This window comes from Mastigoproctus giganteus, chromosome 6 (genome assembly GCF_048544385.1).
Source record: "Mastigoproctus giganteus isolate SK-2022 chromosome 6, ASM4854438v1, whole genome shotgun sequence".
Taxonomy (NCBI): Eukaryota; Metazoa; Arthropoda; class Arachnida; order Uropygi; family Thelyphonidae; genus Mastigoproctus; species Mastigoproctus giganteus.
This window is the reverse complement of record NC_143580.1, coordinates 179,112,796-179,131,127: the sequence shown is the minus strand read 5'-3', so window position 1 is coordinate 179,131,127 and position 18,332 is coordinate 179,112,796. Positions and strand designations below refer to the sequence as shown.

At 34.4% G+C, this 18,332-nt stretch overlaps 1 protein-coding gene across 1 annotated transcript in view; it reads right to left on the bottom strand.

The window, feature by feature from the left end:
• smid (nuclear valosin-containing protein-like smid) overlaps window positions 1-18,332 on the bottom strand; it is a 402,569-nt gene that overhangs the window by 142,017 nt on the left and 242,220 nt on the right. The window contains exon 12 of the mRNA XM_090375537.1: window positions 1,895-1,974. Coding sequence (XP_090231663.1) covers window positions 1,895-1,974 — 80 coding nt within the window. The remainder of the gene's footprint in view (window positions 1-1,894; window positions 1,975-18,332) is intronic.

Sequence of the window (18,332 nt, the reverse complement as noted above, 5' to 3'; positions counted from 1 at the left end):
ATCAAAGCATTTCTGCAAATTCAGATACAGAACTGAATAAAATTCAATGAGGTGTTATTAGTAAAATAATAAGAGGAGTTTACCTCAATATAGTGCGTAGAACACTTCCGTATGATACCCTCCAGAAATTAAAACGGAAAAAACGAAAAAACCGCCAACTTCGTTTTTTCCGTTTTAATTTCTGGAGGGTATCATACGGAAGTGTTCTACGCACTATATTGATGAGGTAAACTCCTCTTATTATTTTACTAATATTATTATCAACGTAGAACATATTGAGTAGTACAGCTCTGATTCATACTATCTAATGAGGTGTTATATAAATAGATGCAGAGGATATTATTACATTAAAAAAAAAAAAAACAGCAATGACAGGTTTTATTTGCAAGCATTTTTTAAGAAATTTCAATTTGATTTCTGACAATTTTGCTTTAGTGTTGGGCAATAAAGTCAAAATAAGAATACATTAATATTTTAAAGTTTTTTTGAACAGTTTTCGCTTTCACAAAATTTAATGAAAAAAACTCATTTCACAGAGTCAGAAAGGATTAAATAACAATTCCAGTATTGTATATAATCATCATTGCAGTAATAAGGGTACCATATTCATATAACTTACACAGTCTGTAATGAATGACATACATAAATATATCTTTTTTATAAATTTTAAAAATATTTGTTTGCTGAGTATAAGAAAACAGATTTTAAGATTTCAATATACTGTATCTGTATTTTAATGGCAAACAGCAAAATTTCAATACATCTGTATTTCAATGGACAACTTTGGTAAAATAATTTAAAATATTCTGTTCAGTTATTAAATTTATAATACAGTAGAATTACAGTTATCCAATTTTTTTTTTTGCTTTTATTTTTTTTTCCTAATTTTACTAGAAGAAATTGACACATTTAATATTTAAAAAACAAAATCATCACCTGGATATAATAAAATTATGATTCCACTTGCCAAGCATTACAAATGAAGCAAAGAATAGTAAATTTCATCTATATCACTTCTGTATAATACCAACCATACATGATGTTTAAAAAAAGGCTATATATTCATAACTATATAAATTACTGCAAATAAAAATATATGTAATGATCAGTTTTTATACATTTTATTTTTTCAGAATTTTTATTCATCACACCAGTGTGGTGGATGTTATATGGAGGTAGCGTGTAAAATCTACACAGAATGCTAGGAACATATCAAACTTCTTAGTTTTCTTTTTATGTGCTTTGTTCTTTAAATTTTTAATTGAAGAGGGTCTCTCTCTCTCTCTCTCTCTCTCGCTCAATTTACTTTCCATTAACATGGTCTTTGGACAATAAACTCAATGAACTCTGTAATAATTAATACCTTGAACTTTTTAGCAACAATGCACAAAACTAGAAATGAAGCATGCATTAGCTGAAGATTATTTTCATAATGATCCAGATTAACAATATTTTTGACAAATGAAGAAATAGCTTCATCATTAAATACAAATCTAAATTGGACATAAACTTAAGAAGATGAATTATGATTTAATGCCCTGCTGATTGCTACTCAATGGGCTAAATCACAATATTTAAATAAAAACAAATTGGCACATTTTAAAAAAATACAGAATTTTGCAGCTTAAAAAAATACTGACACGTTTCAAGCAGTAAAACAATGACAATTACTGTATAAGCATACACAGTAGACAAAAAAAATTGTGAAAATAATAAATTCAAATTACTGTAATTTTATGATTCCATTTTATACTATAGCTCTAGTGCCCATAAAATTGATCATCCAAAAAAAATCAATTATTTGAAATACCCTCAGTTCCAAATGTTTTGGATAAACACAATACTACTTTCTTTGTAATCATAAAGTAGAGTTTTAAGAAATCTGTCAACATACCTCAAAATCTCCCATTTCAACATATAGCTGCTGTAGTTGTTCATCAGTTAAAGGTGACTCTTCTCTAAGCCATGATATTACTAAAAACATAACCACATTTATATCAGCATAAGGAAATTAAGGGATAAGAAAAGGCATAATTAAAAATAGCCTAATAATAGCTATCTATACAGGGTATTACTAAAGTACATTCCAACAGTAAAATTTAAGAATAATCTTAATGTCTAGCCACTGGTAGGAGGATACAATAAGCAACAGAAAAGTTAGTGGCAATCAGTTTTTGTCTAATTCTGCTGTGTTAATCAAGACAATTTAATTATTTGTTACTGTGTATTGCTCTTCTGTTACAGATTACTCAGTAGTAAAAATGTCAGCAGAAATAAATTGCAAAGCTTCAACTTATGGGTTGCAAACAGATTCATGATTTTTTTTCTATCAAGGAATAGTGAAGCTAAGGTAAAAAAAACAAAGACACAGTAAATACCACAGTAGTAGTATTGTGCTATTCTTAAGATAGTAAGAGGTGGTGATATAGCATTCCACAGAATCAGAAAAATCACCAGTACTACACAGGAAACCACACCCAAAAAGAAGAGACTACAAGAAAGTCTTCATCATCAAGTTGACCTCCAATATCAACATAAACAGTAATAATCCTTTCTCCAACTCAATTTGGGGTTCTCTCCATTCTCCATTAATTGACAGTGCACCATGGTCATCCCCCTCCTCCCCCAAGTGCCTGAACATCTGAGCAGACTACAGTCCACCTGTCAGTCTGCAGTCCTTCAACATCAAACACAGACCACCAGTGCTCACCTAACTTCACTGGCCTAGAAAAGCAGGTAGGATAGTCACCAAGGAGAAACAATCTGGCCAACCTACAGCAACTGCCCAATATGCAAACAGCCAACATAAAGAGAAATGAGGAGTCAGCACCACACTACCACCAGGTGTTCCCATCATCAGTTTGTACTCAGGAGTGTGTCTGTTTTTATGTTTACTAAATAATGTAGTGGATAGACTACATTACCCACAAGCTTAACAAAGTTTTTATCTCAGAAGTCATACTGTGAAATGTAAGATCTTTTAATGTTAATATTATTGTTAATTATGCTAGTCAACACAATTTTTACCTCCAAGAACTTAAATGCTGTTTTTAACCAATTTTTATGCATAGATTTCGAAAATGATAGTTTCACATCACGCCAGTTATTAAATACCAAAATATGTCAATATCACATAATCTAGCCAGTAATGTATGACATACTGATTTATTTTATTAGATATAAGCTAATTCTCTTAATTTTAGCAATCAATTCTGACCTCGTTTTCTTGTGATAAACATAATCAGGCTTCTACCTGCGGTTCTTAGGTTCAAATTCTGATGCAACAATTTACAATTTGAAGACAATACACTTAGAATTTATGGTGAGGATTTTTGTAGGCTGTGCCAAGGTTTTCCAAGTATTAACTGATCGTGACATGTTCTCAGGGTTCTAAATCTATCTTACAAACATAAACAGCCCCTCGAGAGTAGGAGAGGCAGCCCAGAACCCTTGCAGTAGCAGTAAAATAATTACTGGTTCTACCTGCTGATTCACAAATATTTTTTCCTTTCAGTGTTTTCGCATGAGTAGAACTAGTAAGTTGCCACATCTGTGTACTGTGTAGTGATAAAAACGATAAAAATTGAATGTGTTATTTTTATATGATAGTGTTCAAAACTGAATTTACATTTTCAGAAATTCATTTAGTGCTACAATGAATAAGCAGACATATAGGAAGTGTATCAATTATCCAGATAATTTTTGTTATGTTTGTGGACAGTTTACCCCAAAGACAAAGACTCAAAGGAAAAAAATATCTATGACAAAACTTTCATATTCTTTTTATTTCGAATATCAAATTGGTGATCAAGACAAACCTTGAGTGCCTCACAACGTTGTATTACCTGTACGGCAAATCTTAGGGAGCGGTTACATATCAAACTCAAAGCATTACCTTTTGCAGTCCCTATGGTTTGGCGAGAACTATCTAACCACATCAGTGATTGCTACTTTTGCATGACAAATATATCTGGCATGTCTAAAAAATAAGAAAACATACTATAATATATCCAAATATACCTTCTGCAATTTGGCCCATTCCACACAGTGACAATTTGCCAGTACCAGTGCCCCACCAAAAAAAAACTTGGGACAACAGTAGTGGGGAAGATAACAGTGTTCAAGTTCAATTTGAGGATTCCTCGGAAGCCTCCATTTCACAAGATATCAACTATCAGCCAGTAAGGTCAGGTAGTGAGGTACATTTAATCAAACAAGATGAGTTGAATGATTTGGTTCGAAACTTAAATTTACTGAAAGAACAAGCTGAACAAGGTTCTAGGTTACAGCAGTGGAATATACTCACAGCAGAAACAAAGATTTGTGTTTCGAAAAAGATATGAAAAGTTTTTGAAATATTTTGCTATGGAGGACAGTATGTGTTTTTGCAAAGACATTATTGGATTTCTGAAAGAACTAGGTGTCGTGCATAAGTCTGATGAATGGCATTTATTCATAGATGCCCCAAAATTAAGTTTAAAAGCAGTTTTACATATAATGGCAATGAATTTCCATCAGCTCCTGTATTTTATTCAGTTGGACTTAAAGAAAGTTGTGAAAGCATATCTAAGGTTCTGCATGCTATAAAATACCAGGATTATGGTTGGAACATATGCAGTGATCTTAAGGTTATTGGTTTTCAGGGGATTTTCACAAAATATTGTTTTTTGTGTTTGTGGGACAATGGTGTGACAGATTGTTGTCGTTATTTGGTTTTTAGGAGCATTAGCAACTAAGGCCATATTGCTCCGGGGATATGCGGTGGTCATTCCAACCTTCTGCATCCTCTGTATTTGGTAGTCAAGGGCTCGAACCCCAGTCTAATCAAGAAGCGTGTGCTACAGACTGCAGCTCCTGCTCACCTGGCTACGGAGGCGCCTAGTGTGACAGAAGAACATTATGTTGTGCAACACTGGGACAAGCAGGAAGAGTTCATGCCAGGAGAATGTAATGTAAAATATATTCCTTTAGTGCAATCAAACAAGGTTCTTCTTCCACCCCTATGCATAAAACTTGACTAGATAAAGAAGGTAAGGGATTTATTTGCATACTTGAGAAATGTGTTTCCTAATTTAATATATACCAAACTTAAAGAAGGAATTTTCGTAGCACCCCAAATTAGGAAACTCCTGAAAGATGATGTGTTTGAAACCCAGTTAAAGGACGTTTTTTTTTTTTTTGTTTTTTTTTTATGAAAACCCTAAACACGCGAGGTATTAGAACCTATAGTACTTAGTACCATGCTTGGGTTGGAGGTTGAGAAGACAAGAGAAGATATTTGTTGACATTAGACTTGAACTTCTGTAGACTGGAATTTTCAGGAAAGACATATGAAGGAAGGTTGTTCCAGAAAATGCAGTTGAATGAATACACGAGGAAGATGAAAAGTTGGTTCTGTGAGTTTGAAGTTGGACGGTAAATGAATGTTGGCTGGTGGCGGCATGTGTTCTGACCATTTTGAAAGAGTGAGCGGGAATTATAGAAGCCAATTCAGAAGAACAGTGCCCATGGAAGTATCTGTAGAAAAGGCATGCAGCAGAAACATTATGTCTAAGAGACAGCAAGTGGAGAGACTCTGTTAGAGATGAGTCATTAATTAACCTAACTGCCCTCTTCTGAATGGAATCTAATGGTTGAATTGGTAGCTTGGTAATCCTTTTCCTGGGTAACAGGAAAGAAGAAAACTATGAAATGTTTTTTTTTTTTTTTTATTGTATGATGTGAGCAATACACGAAGGAACCAGTTTTTCCCTGCTACCTTCGTGTATTGTGGCCACGAGGTCCAACCGGGGAGTACGGCACCATCGTAATATCCAAGCCCAAGGCGGGATTCAAACCCACGACCTTTGGGTTGCCAGGCAGGCACTTTATCCACCTGGCTAGCCCAGTCGGCTGAAATGTTTGTGTCTAATTTACTCAAGTGCTACAAAAACATGGGCTGTCAAATGTCGTTTAAAATTCGTTTACTCCATTCCCATCTCGAATTTTCCCCCAAAAATCTGTGAGATGTGAGTGATGAACAAGGAGAGCAGTTTCATCAAGATATTTCTGTGATGGAAAAGGGGTACCAAGGTCGCTGGGATCCTGTAATGACGAGCAATTAAGGAATACAAGAGAAAATCCCTTAGTAGCAAACATTTTTAAGAACAATCACAGGTATGCTGATTATATATTATTATAATATAACTATTTTGCTATGATTGATGATAGTTTTTCTGAATTTAAATGAGTTATAAAGAACATATAATTTTTTTACACTTGTATTACAATCTTGAATTATAAGTATATATCCCTTTATTTTAACATTAAATGTTGATACATCTTTTGATGTAGACGTGATAGAAACTTTTATGGTGATTTTTGGAATCAGCACATTTATTTCCTCCAGAATCACATACAGAGGATCCTTGTTATCCAAGGATAATTGTTTCCAGAAAATTCCTCTTAAAACGGGGACCAAATTTTCGCAGTTTATTATTTAAATAATAACTAAATGCAACTAAGCATAATATTTTAAGATTCTATATCTATATAATATTGGGGTAGATATACCATAGACAACTCTTAAAGAAAAACTACAGTAGTGGTGTGAAAGGCATCATTTCATCTGTATCTCATATTGTGCTCATCCTTCAACAACGAGTTGCCTATATATTGCACTACCTTGAATAAGTAATGCTTCACTAATAAAGAAGACTATTGTTACTTATTCTCAGTGGGCAACACCAACTAGATGGCACTATTTCAAAGCTAATCGACTTTTCATCAGTGGGTGAAAAGCCAATGAAAAGCCAACTAGCTTTGAAACAGTGCTGTCTGGATGGTGGTGCCCACCGAGAATAAGTAACAGTAGTCTTTTCTATTAGTAAAACGTTACTTATTCGAGGTACTGCAATACATGATAACTCGTTGTGAAGGATAGGAAAGCGTTGCTTATTCAGGGGATTTGTGAGTGATTTATAGTTCAGTGAGTGAGTGGGATAACTGTCCCACTCTTCTTTCGACGGCAATTCTTCCTCTTCCTCGCCTACTATCACTTTCCTATATCTTTTTGCTTTCCTAAGTCTAATAGGAATAGTATGTGGATAACACAGTTTCTTAGCCCATACCATTTTGCAAGCAGTGCTGTCTGGGTGGTGGTGCCCACCAAGAAAAAGTAACAAGTCTTCTCTGTTAGTGAAGCATTACTTATTCGAGGGTGCAAGACATGGCAATATATAGCAAAACATTACTATATAATATTTGTGTATCTACACCGATATTATATAGTAATGTTTATTATATACTTGTACATAGTAAAAAATGGATGAAGGAACTGAAAAATGAGAAAATTATTTTATTAGACATTTTGTACAGGCAGTTCCCACTTTACGAGTTCAAGGGTTTACAAGGTTTTTTTTTTTCCAATATCAACAAAATTGAAAATATGAACATTAATTGCAAAAATGATGTTAAATATTCATAAATACAGCATTTCAAACCACACATAGCTATACAATACAATGTACCCTACTTTACAATATTAATCCATTCCAGAGACACCATCGTATTGTGAAAATATCATAATGTGAACCCAATAACATATTGATTTTTGGTAATTCGTTCCATGACATCGGGAGTTGATGAAATTTTTGCTACATAACTAAGCTATTTATCTCTGCAATAGGTCACATTTATAATGGAAATTGCGCTACACTTTCATCGTTCTCTTATGTTCCGTTATAAGAATCAATTTTGAATGCCTTTGTGATATTGTTCTAAAGTACATTTCTGGAGGTCACGACCATAAAACAATAAAAACAATTTGCACTTTCCGGTTTATGGCTTTTCTGTTACTGCAAGCAATTATAAACGGGTAGTAAACTCTGTGTTATTGCATTTTTGAAAATACTGATAGCTGATTTCTGCGGTTTTTTATACTATTATGGTGAAATGTGTTTCCACTTTACTGAAATCTTCAATCACATAAAAAGCATAAATAAATTTTCAGAATCTTCTCTTCATTCCTTTTTTTTTAAGCTTCCTAAACTTGTTAGTTGCAATTTGTTCATGCTGTTAAAAAATGCTTATGCATGCTATTGAAATTTATAAAGAAAAGAGAAGATTATCTTGGAAACAAATGCCTCTTGAAGCATTTCTAAAGACTACTCCTTGTGCAACAAACCCAACGAGTGCCGAGCCAATAATGAGTAATCAACCAGTGTGCATTTAGTTGATGATGATGATGAAGAATTAACATTCTTTAACATTTGTAAATAAATAATTTCTTTATTATTATAATTTGCTTGATTTTACATGCTACATTGTCATCTCTCTGGATAAATCAATCATTGTTTAAACATAAACTAATTACATTGTTGAGAACGTAACCCATATTTCTAATATTATGTCTGTGGAAAATAAATTCCCGCTTTATGAGTTTTGGCTTTACGAGCGTGCACTAGGAACGAATTAACTCATACAGTGGGGAACTACCTGTATTATAATATGTTGTACAATGTACGGTTAAGTAAAGTTTACTGAATTTACACTATTTTTCAGTTGTACGAATAAAGAATGACTCCAGAGTTGTTAGTGTTTTTTTTTTTTTTTTTTTCTGCATATGCATTTTTGCAAAAAAAATCCATTTCTGCATTTTTTTTTTTTTTTTCATGAATATGTAGAAAAGAAAAATTCTGAGTTTAAGTATTGTGCATAATGTGGTTGCTTTATTTTTTTTTGAGGAACTCATTTTGTTATCAACTTATTAATAGATAAATAAAGAAATATTACTATCTGTTTATTCTATTAATTGTGAAGAATATGCAAAATACACGTTATAATTCTTTTGTCATAAATTCAATTTTCACATGTATTAAAAGTATATAAGTAAAGTACATTACAAAAATATTAACTGCGTATTATGCTGTGAGATAGCGTTGGTATTTGATTATTGTATTAAATCAGAGATGACTCATGAAATATGTGTTACATTTCAATTTTTATAAAAATCCAGGAGATATTTCAAATAACTAGAGTAATTCAAAAATTTGAATGAATATTAACAAAATATTACAAAAAAAGTTGAGTTACATGCAAAGAAATGCAAATTACTTTTATTATTAGTTAATTAATATGTTAATTGCTATAAGGCAGAGTGTGTGGTCTCACATTCTTTTAAATAGGCTGGTGACACAATTTATGCCACAATTCACTTTATTGTTTAAGCAATGGGATTCTACATCACAGGCAGTATTCATTAACACAAAATAAATTTGGTAGACCCAAATTTTTTGGTTTCAAATAAATTTTTTTTTTTTTTTTTGGATAAGTCATAGTATAATTATATTTCGGAAAATAACAACTGTTTAGTATCATTGATTAATGTATTAATCAGCCACTTTTCACTTTTATTATTCATAAAAAATGGAAAAATTTCATCTAAGAAAATATGCTGAATGTACCTGAAATATATTGCAATGTATGTTTTCTAGTATTGTATCTTATTATGTAGTTGCTGCTTCTTTGTGCTACTATTCAGATGTGAATAGTCTTTTTGAAGAAGTTGGCACTGTTCACAGTCTGCAGGATGGTGACTGTTCATTGACAGCCCAATTAAATTAAAAGTGTGAAGGCCTGTTATTCTTTGTAACAGGAATAAATTTCCACTAATTCCTGTAGATACTCACTTAATGTGAAGGAAAACTATGAAAATTAAAGCTATTTGTTGGAAAAGATACAAATATGAGAGATACAAACAGATGCCTGTGAGAACTTAAAGATTCTAAGGTTTGTTTTTAGCATTCGTAGAGGCATATGATGCAAGAAAGCAAGCTTATATAGCATCAGCCAAAAAAAAAAAAAAAAAAAAAAAAAACACTCCCATTTCACCCCTCCGTTCATTCAAAATACCTTAGATAGTATGAATCAGAGCTGTAATACTCAATATGTTCTACGTTGGTAATAATATTAGTAAATTGATAAGAGGAGTTTACCTCAATATAGTACGTGGAACACTTCCGTATGATACCCTCCAGAAATTAAAACGGAAAAAACGAAAAATCGACAACTTACCGGTACATTAAAGTAAAATATAAATAATTAAAGTGAAATATAAATAATTAAATAATCAATTTAACACAATTCAAAATCAATTCAAAACAATTAAAATTCAAATTAACGCAATTAAAAGAATCTAACGAAAATATTCAAAACGATTTTCCTTCCTGAAGCTGACAATGCTTTTCGACCGACTGTCGTGATCACAGGAATGAAAATTATCGAATCAGGCTAAACCTGCAACTTAAATAGTGATTATGTGTCTTCGCGCATGCGCGTGAAGGTCCACGCATCGGAGATCAAATATGGCCGCCGAACATTAACAGAATTCTCGTGTAATTTAATTTCAACGGTTTCTGCAATTAATAGTCGCGTATAATTACGTTGAACGTTAAGTATTTTGGCCTCGTTAAATAAAAAAGTATGTTTTTCGTTAATGGCATGAAAGGCTAATTCTGACGCTGCTGAACGAGAAGCACGAACAGAGGCTTCGTGTTGATTTACACGGATATTAAGAGAAAACCGCGTGGAACCCTGATAAGACGAGTCGCAATCACCGCAAGAAATGTTGTATACTAGATCATTAATTTGTGTTGCGAACGCCGAAAGAACCGAGCGATTGTTCAGTATAGTGTGTAACTTCCGTATAGGCCTAGCTATAATTTTAAATTCGGTATCTTTAAAGAATCTGTTAAGCTGTTTGTGCCACTGTTCAACATATGGGACAGAAATAAAGTATTTTTTGATATTACTATTGTTGATTGGTGCAGTATTTTGTATCCTATCCTTAGCTTGTACCATAATTCGATTTATTGTGTTAATGGGATAACCCCTGTTCAAGAATCTGCTAGTTAATATTTGTATTTCTGAGTCTAAAGCAGAATCCGTCGTTGAATATTTATAGGCATTTAGAAATTGATTAAAGATAATCGATCTTTTGTAGGTGAACGGGTGGTAGCTATTATAATGTAGAAGCATACCGGTGTTAGTGGGTTTTCGATAGATGCTAAATTGTATTTTGTTCGAGTCCCGGGTAAGCGTGAAATTTAGAAAGTTTAATGACTTAGTATCCGTATCTTCCCTTTCCAATGTAAATTTGAGTCTAGAATGAATATTGTTAAACGAATGTAAAATATCTTGGATAGTACTACTATCGGTAATAACTAGAACATCGTCTAAATACCTCCCATAGTATGTGATACGGGGACGAAAAGGTGTCAAATGTATCTGCTCAATCGTTGAGAGATAGATCTCTGACATTAAGCCACTCAGGCTCAAACCCATTGGTAATCCAAAAATTTGTTTGTACACCTTGTCTCGAAAGGTGATGTAGTTAGCCTCAACTAATAGTTTAATTAAGTGAAAAATCTCCTTTATAGGCAGCTTCGTATAATTAATCGGTGTCGAGTTTTTATTTAACATATCCCAAATAATATCTAATGTGTATTCAACGTTTACATTCGTATATAATGATGTAACATCTAATGAGAATAAATTGTCATTGTCGCCGAGTTTACAGTCTTTAAGATTATTAAATAATGTATCGTAATTCTTAATCCCAAATTGTATAACCTGTCTAAAAGGTTTTATAATGTTATATACATGTGTGGCTAAGGCTGAAAATGCCGAGTTCCTGTAGGAAACAATAGGTCGAATCGGAAATCCAGGCTTGTGTAATTTTACCTGACCAAAAAGTGCAGGAATATTGTATGTTCTGGACTTCAATTCCTTCAACTGAACCATAGTAATGTAGTCGTTTTTACGATATGTGGTTAACGTTTTATTGTATTGATTTACCAAATTGGTAAACAGTGTCGGGTCCACTTCACAATAAGTGGAGCTATCAGATACAACTGAATCTAACTTATTAATATAATCATGTTTATCTAGTATTACCACTGTATCTCCTTTATCTGCCCTCTGTATAATAATGTCCTTATTTTCTCGAAGTTCTCGTAAAGCTGAACTGTCATGTGTATTCAATTTAGGAAGTCGTGTTTCTTTTATGTTATTCACTACTTGGTTAACTTGTTGAATAAATACATCTTTTTGTGGAACACTACGAAGTCCAAATTCAAAATCAATTACGCATTGTTTTTTTGGCAGCTTTCGAGGTGGTAAATTATAATTTAATCCTTTGGATAAAAGTGAAATCTGGTCCTGCGATAGTGTACACGAGGAAAGATTTGTAACCTGTTGATATGTCGGTTCGTTGGATACTGGGTGAGGGGGTGTTCGTGAACTAGCCGACATATTCTGTGGTAGTGCGTTATGTGTCTGTGGGGGGGATGTCACCCAACTCGTGTGAACTTGGTCGCAGGCTCGCGACAATGTGTTAGAATTCGTATGAACGTGTCTTGAACTATTCGATAATGTTTGCAACTTATTAACGTGTCTGTTTTTTATTTCTGAGGCTTGTGCTTCCCGTCGCAAATCTATGGAAGTCTTCAATACAGACCAATCGTTCGGATGTAGATAATTTTTTAATTTATCGCGAAGCTTCCTAACCTGGGAAAGGTATTTTTGTTTATCCTGTTGCAGCAGCATAGCATCAGTAGTGTCCTTAACAATCCTGCCAACCTTTGTATCATCTGCAAACTTGAGGTAAACTCCTCTTATCAATTTACTAATTCAAAATACCTGTCCAGCTGAGCCTTAAATTTATTTAGGCTATCAACTTCCACAACAAGGGAAGGAAGTCTGTTCCACCAACCAACTACCCGCTGGCTAAAGGGAAATTTCTGCACATCTATCCTACATCTGTCTTTCCTCAATTTGAATTTATGCCCTCTCAGGTGATTATTCTGAGCAAGAGAAAGAATCCCATCGGCATTGAGCTTGCTCAAACCATTCAAAGCTTTATACACCTCTATCAGATCACCTTGCCCGTGCATAGTCCCCAGACACTGTAATTTGCAAAACTTAAGCCTTTCTTCGTAAGAGCAACCCTTTGTTCCATTCACTAATCTTGTTGCCCTTCTCTGTACTCGTTCCAGCAGCTCTACATCCTTCTTGAAATGAGACCTCCAGACCTGTATACAGTACTCAAGGTGTGGCCTGACCATTGCCTTATAGAAGGGAATAATCACCTCCTTATCCCTGCTAGAAATATTCCTGTATATCATTGACAAGACACCATGAGCTACTCTTGCAGCCCGTCTGCACTGCTCAGAGAACTTCATATCTGCCTGCACAATTACCCCCAGGTCCTTTTCATTCTCTACCACTGTCATTGTAGTACCATAGAGTTGATATATTGCTCTGGGGTTACTGTTTCCCATATGTAGTACTTTACATTTGTCAATGTTAAACTTCATTTGCCACCTCTCAGCCCATCTGCTCAACCTTTCAAGATCCTGTTGCAGCAGCATAGCATCAGTAGTGTCCTTAACAATCCTGCCAACCTTTGTATCATCTGCAAACTTGGACATTAAGCTTGATATACCATCATCAATATCATTTATAAATACAGAAAACAACAATAGACCCAACACAGAATCCCCAAGGGACTCTACTAATAACATTAGTGCACGATGATCAGTGTCCATTGATTACCACTCTCTGTCTTCTACCCCTCAACCACCCCCTTATCCATAGCAGCAATTTCCCTCCAATGTCACACTGCTCCAATTTGTGCAGCAGTCTTCCATGTGCAACAGTATCAAAAGCCTTTCAAAGATTCAAATATATGATATCAAAATTATTCTTTGCATCCAGTCCCTTTGTGACCACATCATAGTATCCAATCAAACTTGTCACACAAGACTTTCCCTTAACAAAACCATGCCGTGTCCGAGCTATAACTGAAGTCTTGTCTAGATTATCCTACAGTGCTTCTTTAAGCAGTGCCTCCATTAATTTTCCTGGAACAGAAGTTAAACTCACAGGTCTATAATTACTTGTGTTAGTCTTTGATCCTCCTCTGTGAATTAGGGTCACATTTGCACATCTCCAGCCTATGGATACGTCCCCTGAGTCCAAAGAAGCTCTCATAATTATGGCTAAGGGTTTGCTTACTTCCTTTGCTACCTCCTTTAATATAACTGGATAGATCCCATCCACCCCGGGTGCCTTTTTTATGTTTATCCTCAACAATTTCTCTTCCACTTTCCTCTCAGTTATTACAAAATTATCTAGCTCACTGCCAATGTTTACTTCCCCTACGACATTCCCCTTCCTGAATAACTCCTCATGTGTGAATGTAGATGCAAAATACTCGTTTAGTTTGTTAGCCACCTGAGCAGGATCCTCAACTGTTGAAACGTCAATACCCAGTGGACCAATCTGATTCATCCCTTTCCTTCTAGAGTTTACATAGGTAAAGAACTCTTTGTTGGTTTTCTTTGAATCCTTTGCCAAGGATTTCTCATAATCTGCCTTTGCCTGCCTAATCACCTTTGTGACTTGGTAACAGACCAGCTTATATCTATCATAGGCTTCCATGTCACCAATTAATTTATATGTATCCCATGCAGTTTTCTTCTCTGCCATATATCTCATTAGTTCATCTAATAATATTCATTTAGGCCTACACCTTGAAGAATATTTCTTAGTTGGTATGTAAAGCCTAATAGCTTCCAAGATAAGTTCTTTGTATGCTTCCCATTTTGAATTTGCTGCTGGTAACATCATCAGTTGGTCCCACTGTATAGAATTTAAATACTATCTCAGGCCATCGTAGTCACCTTTACGAAAGCAAAAACCCTTCCCTTTACCCCTGATAGTAGTTACCTCTTTGAGTAAATCCCACTTCAGCACACTGTGATCACTGCCACCTAGTGGTTCCTTTATCTACAGATTCTTAATGTATGAAGAATCATTACTGATAATCAGATCAAGAGTATTACTCCCTCTAGCTGCCTCCTGAACATGCTGATGTAGAAAACAATCATCCAATAAATTCACAAAACCCTTGCTAGTGTGTGAGTGATCAACCCACAAATTCCAGTCAATATCTGGGAAATTAAAATCCCCCATTATAAGACTCTCTGATTTAGTGGCCTACTCTATTTCCCTGTACAGTTTCTTATTATAGTCATCAGAGTCATTAGGCCTATGGCATACTCCTACTCTCAATTTTGATCTCCCAATGCTTATGTCACACCAAACTGACTCGACATTGCACTGTCCACCCATGTCAGCTGGATGCATTTCCTTAGGTTTTATGTGTTTCTTAACTAACAGCATAACCCCTCCTCGCTTCCAGTCCTGCATTCCTTGTGCATGTATACTTGCGTGTACACCAATGTTAGGAGTTTGATAAATAAATTTGATGAATTTGAGGTATTGCTCAAAACATCAAAGGCAGATATTGTTGGGATATCAGAGACGTGGTGTCACACAGATATCCCAACAATATCTGCCTTTGATGTTTTGAGCAATACCTCAAATTCATCAAATTTATTTACCAAACTCCTAACACTGATGTACACGCAAGTATACATGCACCTGTTCCTATTCTTAGCTACCCTAACACAACTCATGTGTTTACTTGTACTGCAATGACTTCCAGCAGTCTTTGAAATACCTTGCACCTTGTTTTCCAGGCTGCTGCTCATTCCAATAGAAGCAGTGCAAGAATCACTTTCACCTCTGCCAGTGGCTACTGTTAATCTATTAGTCCTTGTATCCCCCCAAGCTAGCAGTTTTCCGACCCACCTAACACTGCCTCGATAGCATCAGCAAATATTCTTGCACCCTTTCTGTTTAAGAGTATCCCATCCCTGTAGAAGCAGTCTCTCCTGTTAACAGTTTATAAGGTGGTTTGGGGCCAGGTGGGAAGGAGCAGCAGTGCGTAGCACACGCTTCTTGATTAGACCGGGGTTCGAGCCCGTCACCACCAAATACGGAGGATGTGGAAAGGTCACAGAATGACCACTGCATATCCCGGAGCAATATGGCCTTAGTTGCTAATGCTCCTAAAAACCAAAAATAACAATAACAATAAGGTGGTTCCTTGCTTCTTCTGTCAATGGGATAGCAGAGCAGTTGGTCTATAATACATCAAAACAATGAAATAAGATAAGTGCAAATCCAGTAAATATCTTTAATTATGAATACTTTTCCTAGATTTACACTTATCTTATTTCATTGTACCATGGATCCCAGTACAACAGGCCAATTTATACTTATACATCAAAACAAAATGATGGAATATCAGACACGGTATCTTTTACAACCACTTCACATTAAGCTAGAGATAGGGAAGGATTTGACAAAACTTCAATAAACCATGTGAAGATGTTCAGCGTGTACACTTAATGTTTTTAAAATAGCCTGAAGTAAAATATGCATTATGGACTGCAAGTTAAGCAGTCATTTGAAGAAAGGATATATATGATGAGTGACATATACATATATATTAATTGATTTGATCACAAAACAAAATAACATTCAAATGTTAATTTTTTTACTAAATTTAATTTTTCTTTAATTTATGGATAAATCAGGGATGCAAAGAAAAAAAACTAATGTCATATTCATAATCAACATATCCAAAGTTATCAAGAAATGGTAAAAAAAAAAAAAAAGATTCCCCCCCCCCATTGCAAAGACCTAGAACAAAGTAACTCAAGGGGTAAGAAATACAATGCAAGTTATGAAGTTTATAGCAATAAGGTCTAATAACAGTAACAGAATTCTTTGTGTATGTGAATGCCAGAAGTAAGAGCAGAAATCAAATAGGTCTAGATCAGTGGTTCTCAACCTTTTTTTTTTTTTTGCTTGTGGTCCACTTCTGAGTTTCATTCACCTCTTCAGCCCCACCCCTCATATTGTTTAATTATAATAAATGTAATATTTATAATAAATATGTACATTATCAACTGCGCTTTTTATTTATAACATGTATATTTGTTTATAATATAAGGAATATTAATAATAAAAAGGGGTTTATTAACTACAATCTTTATTTATAATATAATATTTACTCATATAATATTTTGTTTATTTACAATATATAATTATGCTCCTAACAAAAAAATATTCCAATAATATTCTTGTCCCTTAGTTCAGAGATCCAAACGGCTGATGAGAACACGCAAGTTTTTTGTATATTATAGTTGCAGCATTGTTAGAGATAATCGAAGATCACCTCTCTTCACAATATCAAAAAACTTACGAGCTTTTGATAGCAGATGAAGAACTCAACTAAATCCATATTCAACAAGATATGAAGCGGGAAATCTGATAAAAAACAATTTTGCCTTCTCCCAAAACTGTGGAAAGTTATATGCAATTTTGCTGCTTATCCAGAAATGTTGTTTGTCGTTTTTGAATCTTAACTTGGGCTGTTATATCACTTTGCAATTCAATGAGACATTCTTGTAATACGATTGTCAACATCAACTGCATTTATCTTAAATGTTTTTTTGCATACACACAGTGTATACAAAAAACTTCAGGCACAGCATTTTTTTAATGAGCAATGAATCCTCTGTATCTACCTACCATCGAAGCAGCACCACCACCAGTTGCACAAGCTATTAAATTTTGTGGTGGAATATTGTTTTCCTTGAAATAACTCAACTTCTTCAAATATTGTCTCACCCTTGGTGTCTGTCTTGAGCTTTCAGGCAAAAAGCATTTCCTTATTAAGCTGAGTCTCATTCAAAAACCTAACATGTGTCATTGGAAGAGCTTCATTATCGTGTAGAGTGAATTCATCAATTTGCAGGGCAAACCTCTTAACTTGTAGTTGTGCAACTAATTGTTTTTCCACATCATCTGCCATTTCATCAATATGCCTCGATACTGACGAGTTTCTCAAAGGGATGGTCTGAGTAATTTCATGTACACTGGTTCATTACAGTTGAAATTACAACAGACACTTCAGGCAAAATCAATGATTCCCCAATATTATTTAGCTTTTCAGCTTTTGCAATTAGCTTGGAAATCTCATAGGATGCAAGTAAACCTTTATCAACTTTGGATGCTCTTTCACTAAACATTGGTTTTACTGTTGGCCTTGTTTGGAAATTATCACAGAGTTTTTTGAAGTAATCCAGTGATTTATCCTTTGGGTCCTTGTAGGTTGTCTCCAAGTGCACCCGCAGCTTACATGACCGAATGCTTTCATTTGAAAGTGTAGTCATACATATTAAACACAGTGGCATCCTTTTGTTCTGTGGTGATGGAATAAAACCATGCGCAAGATACTCAATGGAATATTGCCAACATTTTTCTTCGTCATAGTAGCCATGGGTAATCTGATATTAAAATAAAAAACAAATATAAAAGAAGAAATACGAAATAATACAAATAAAAAAATACGTTAGTAAAATTATAAAACTCTC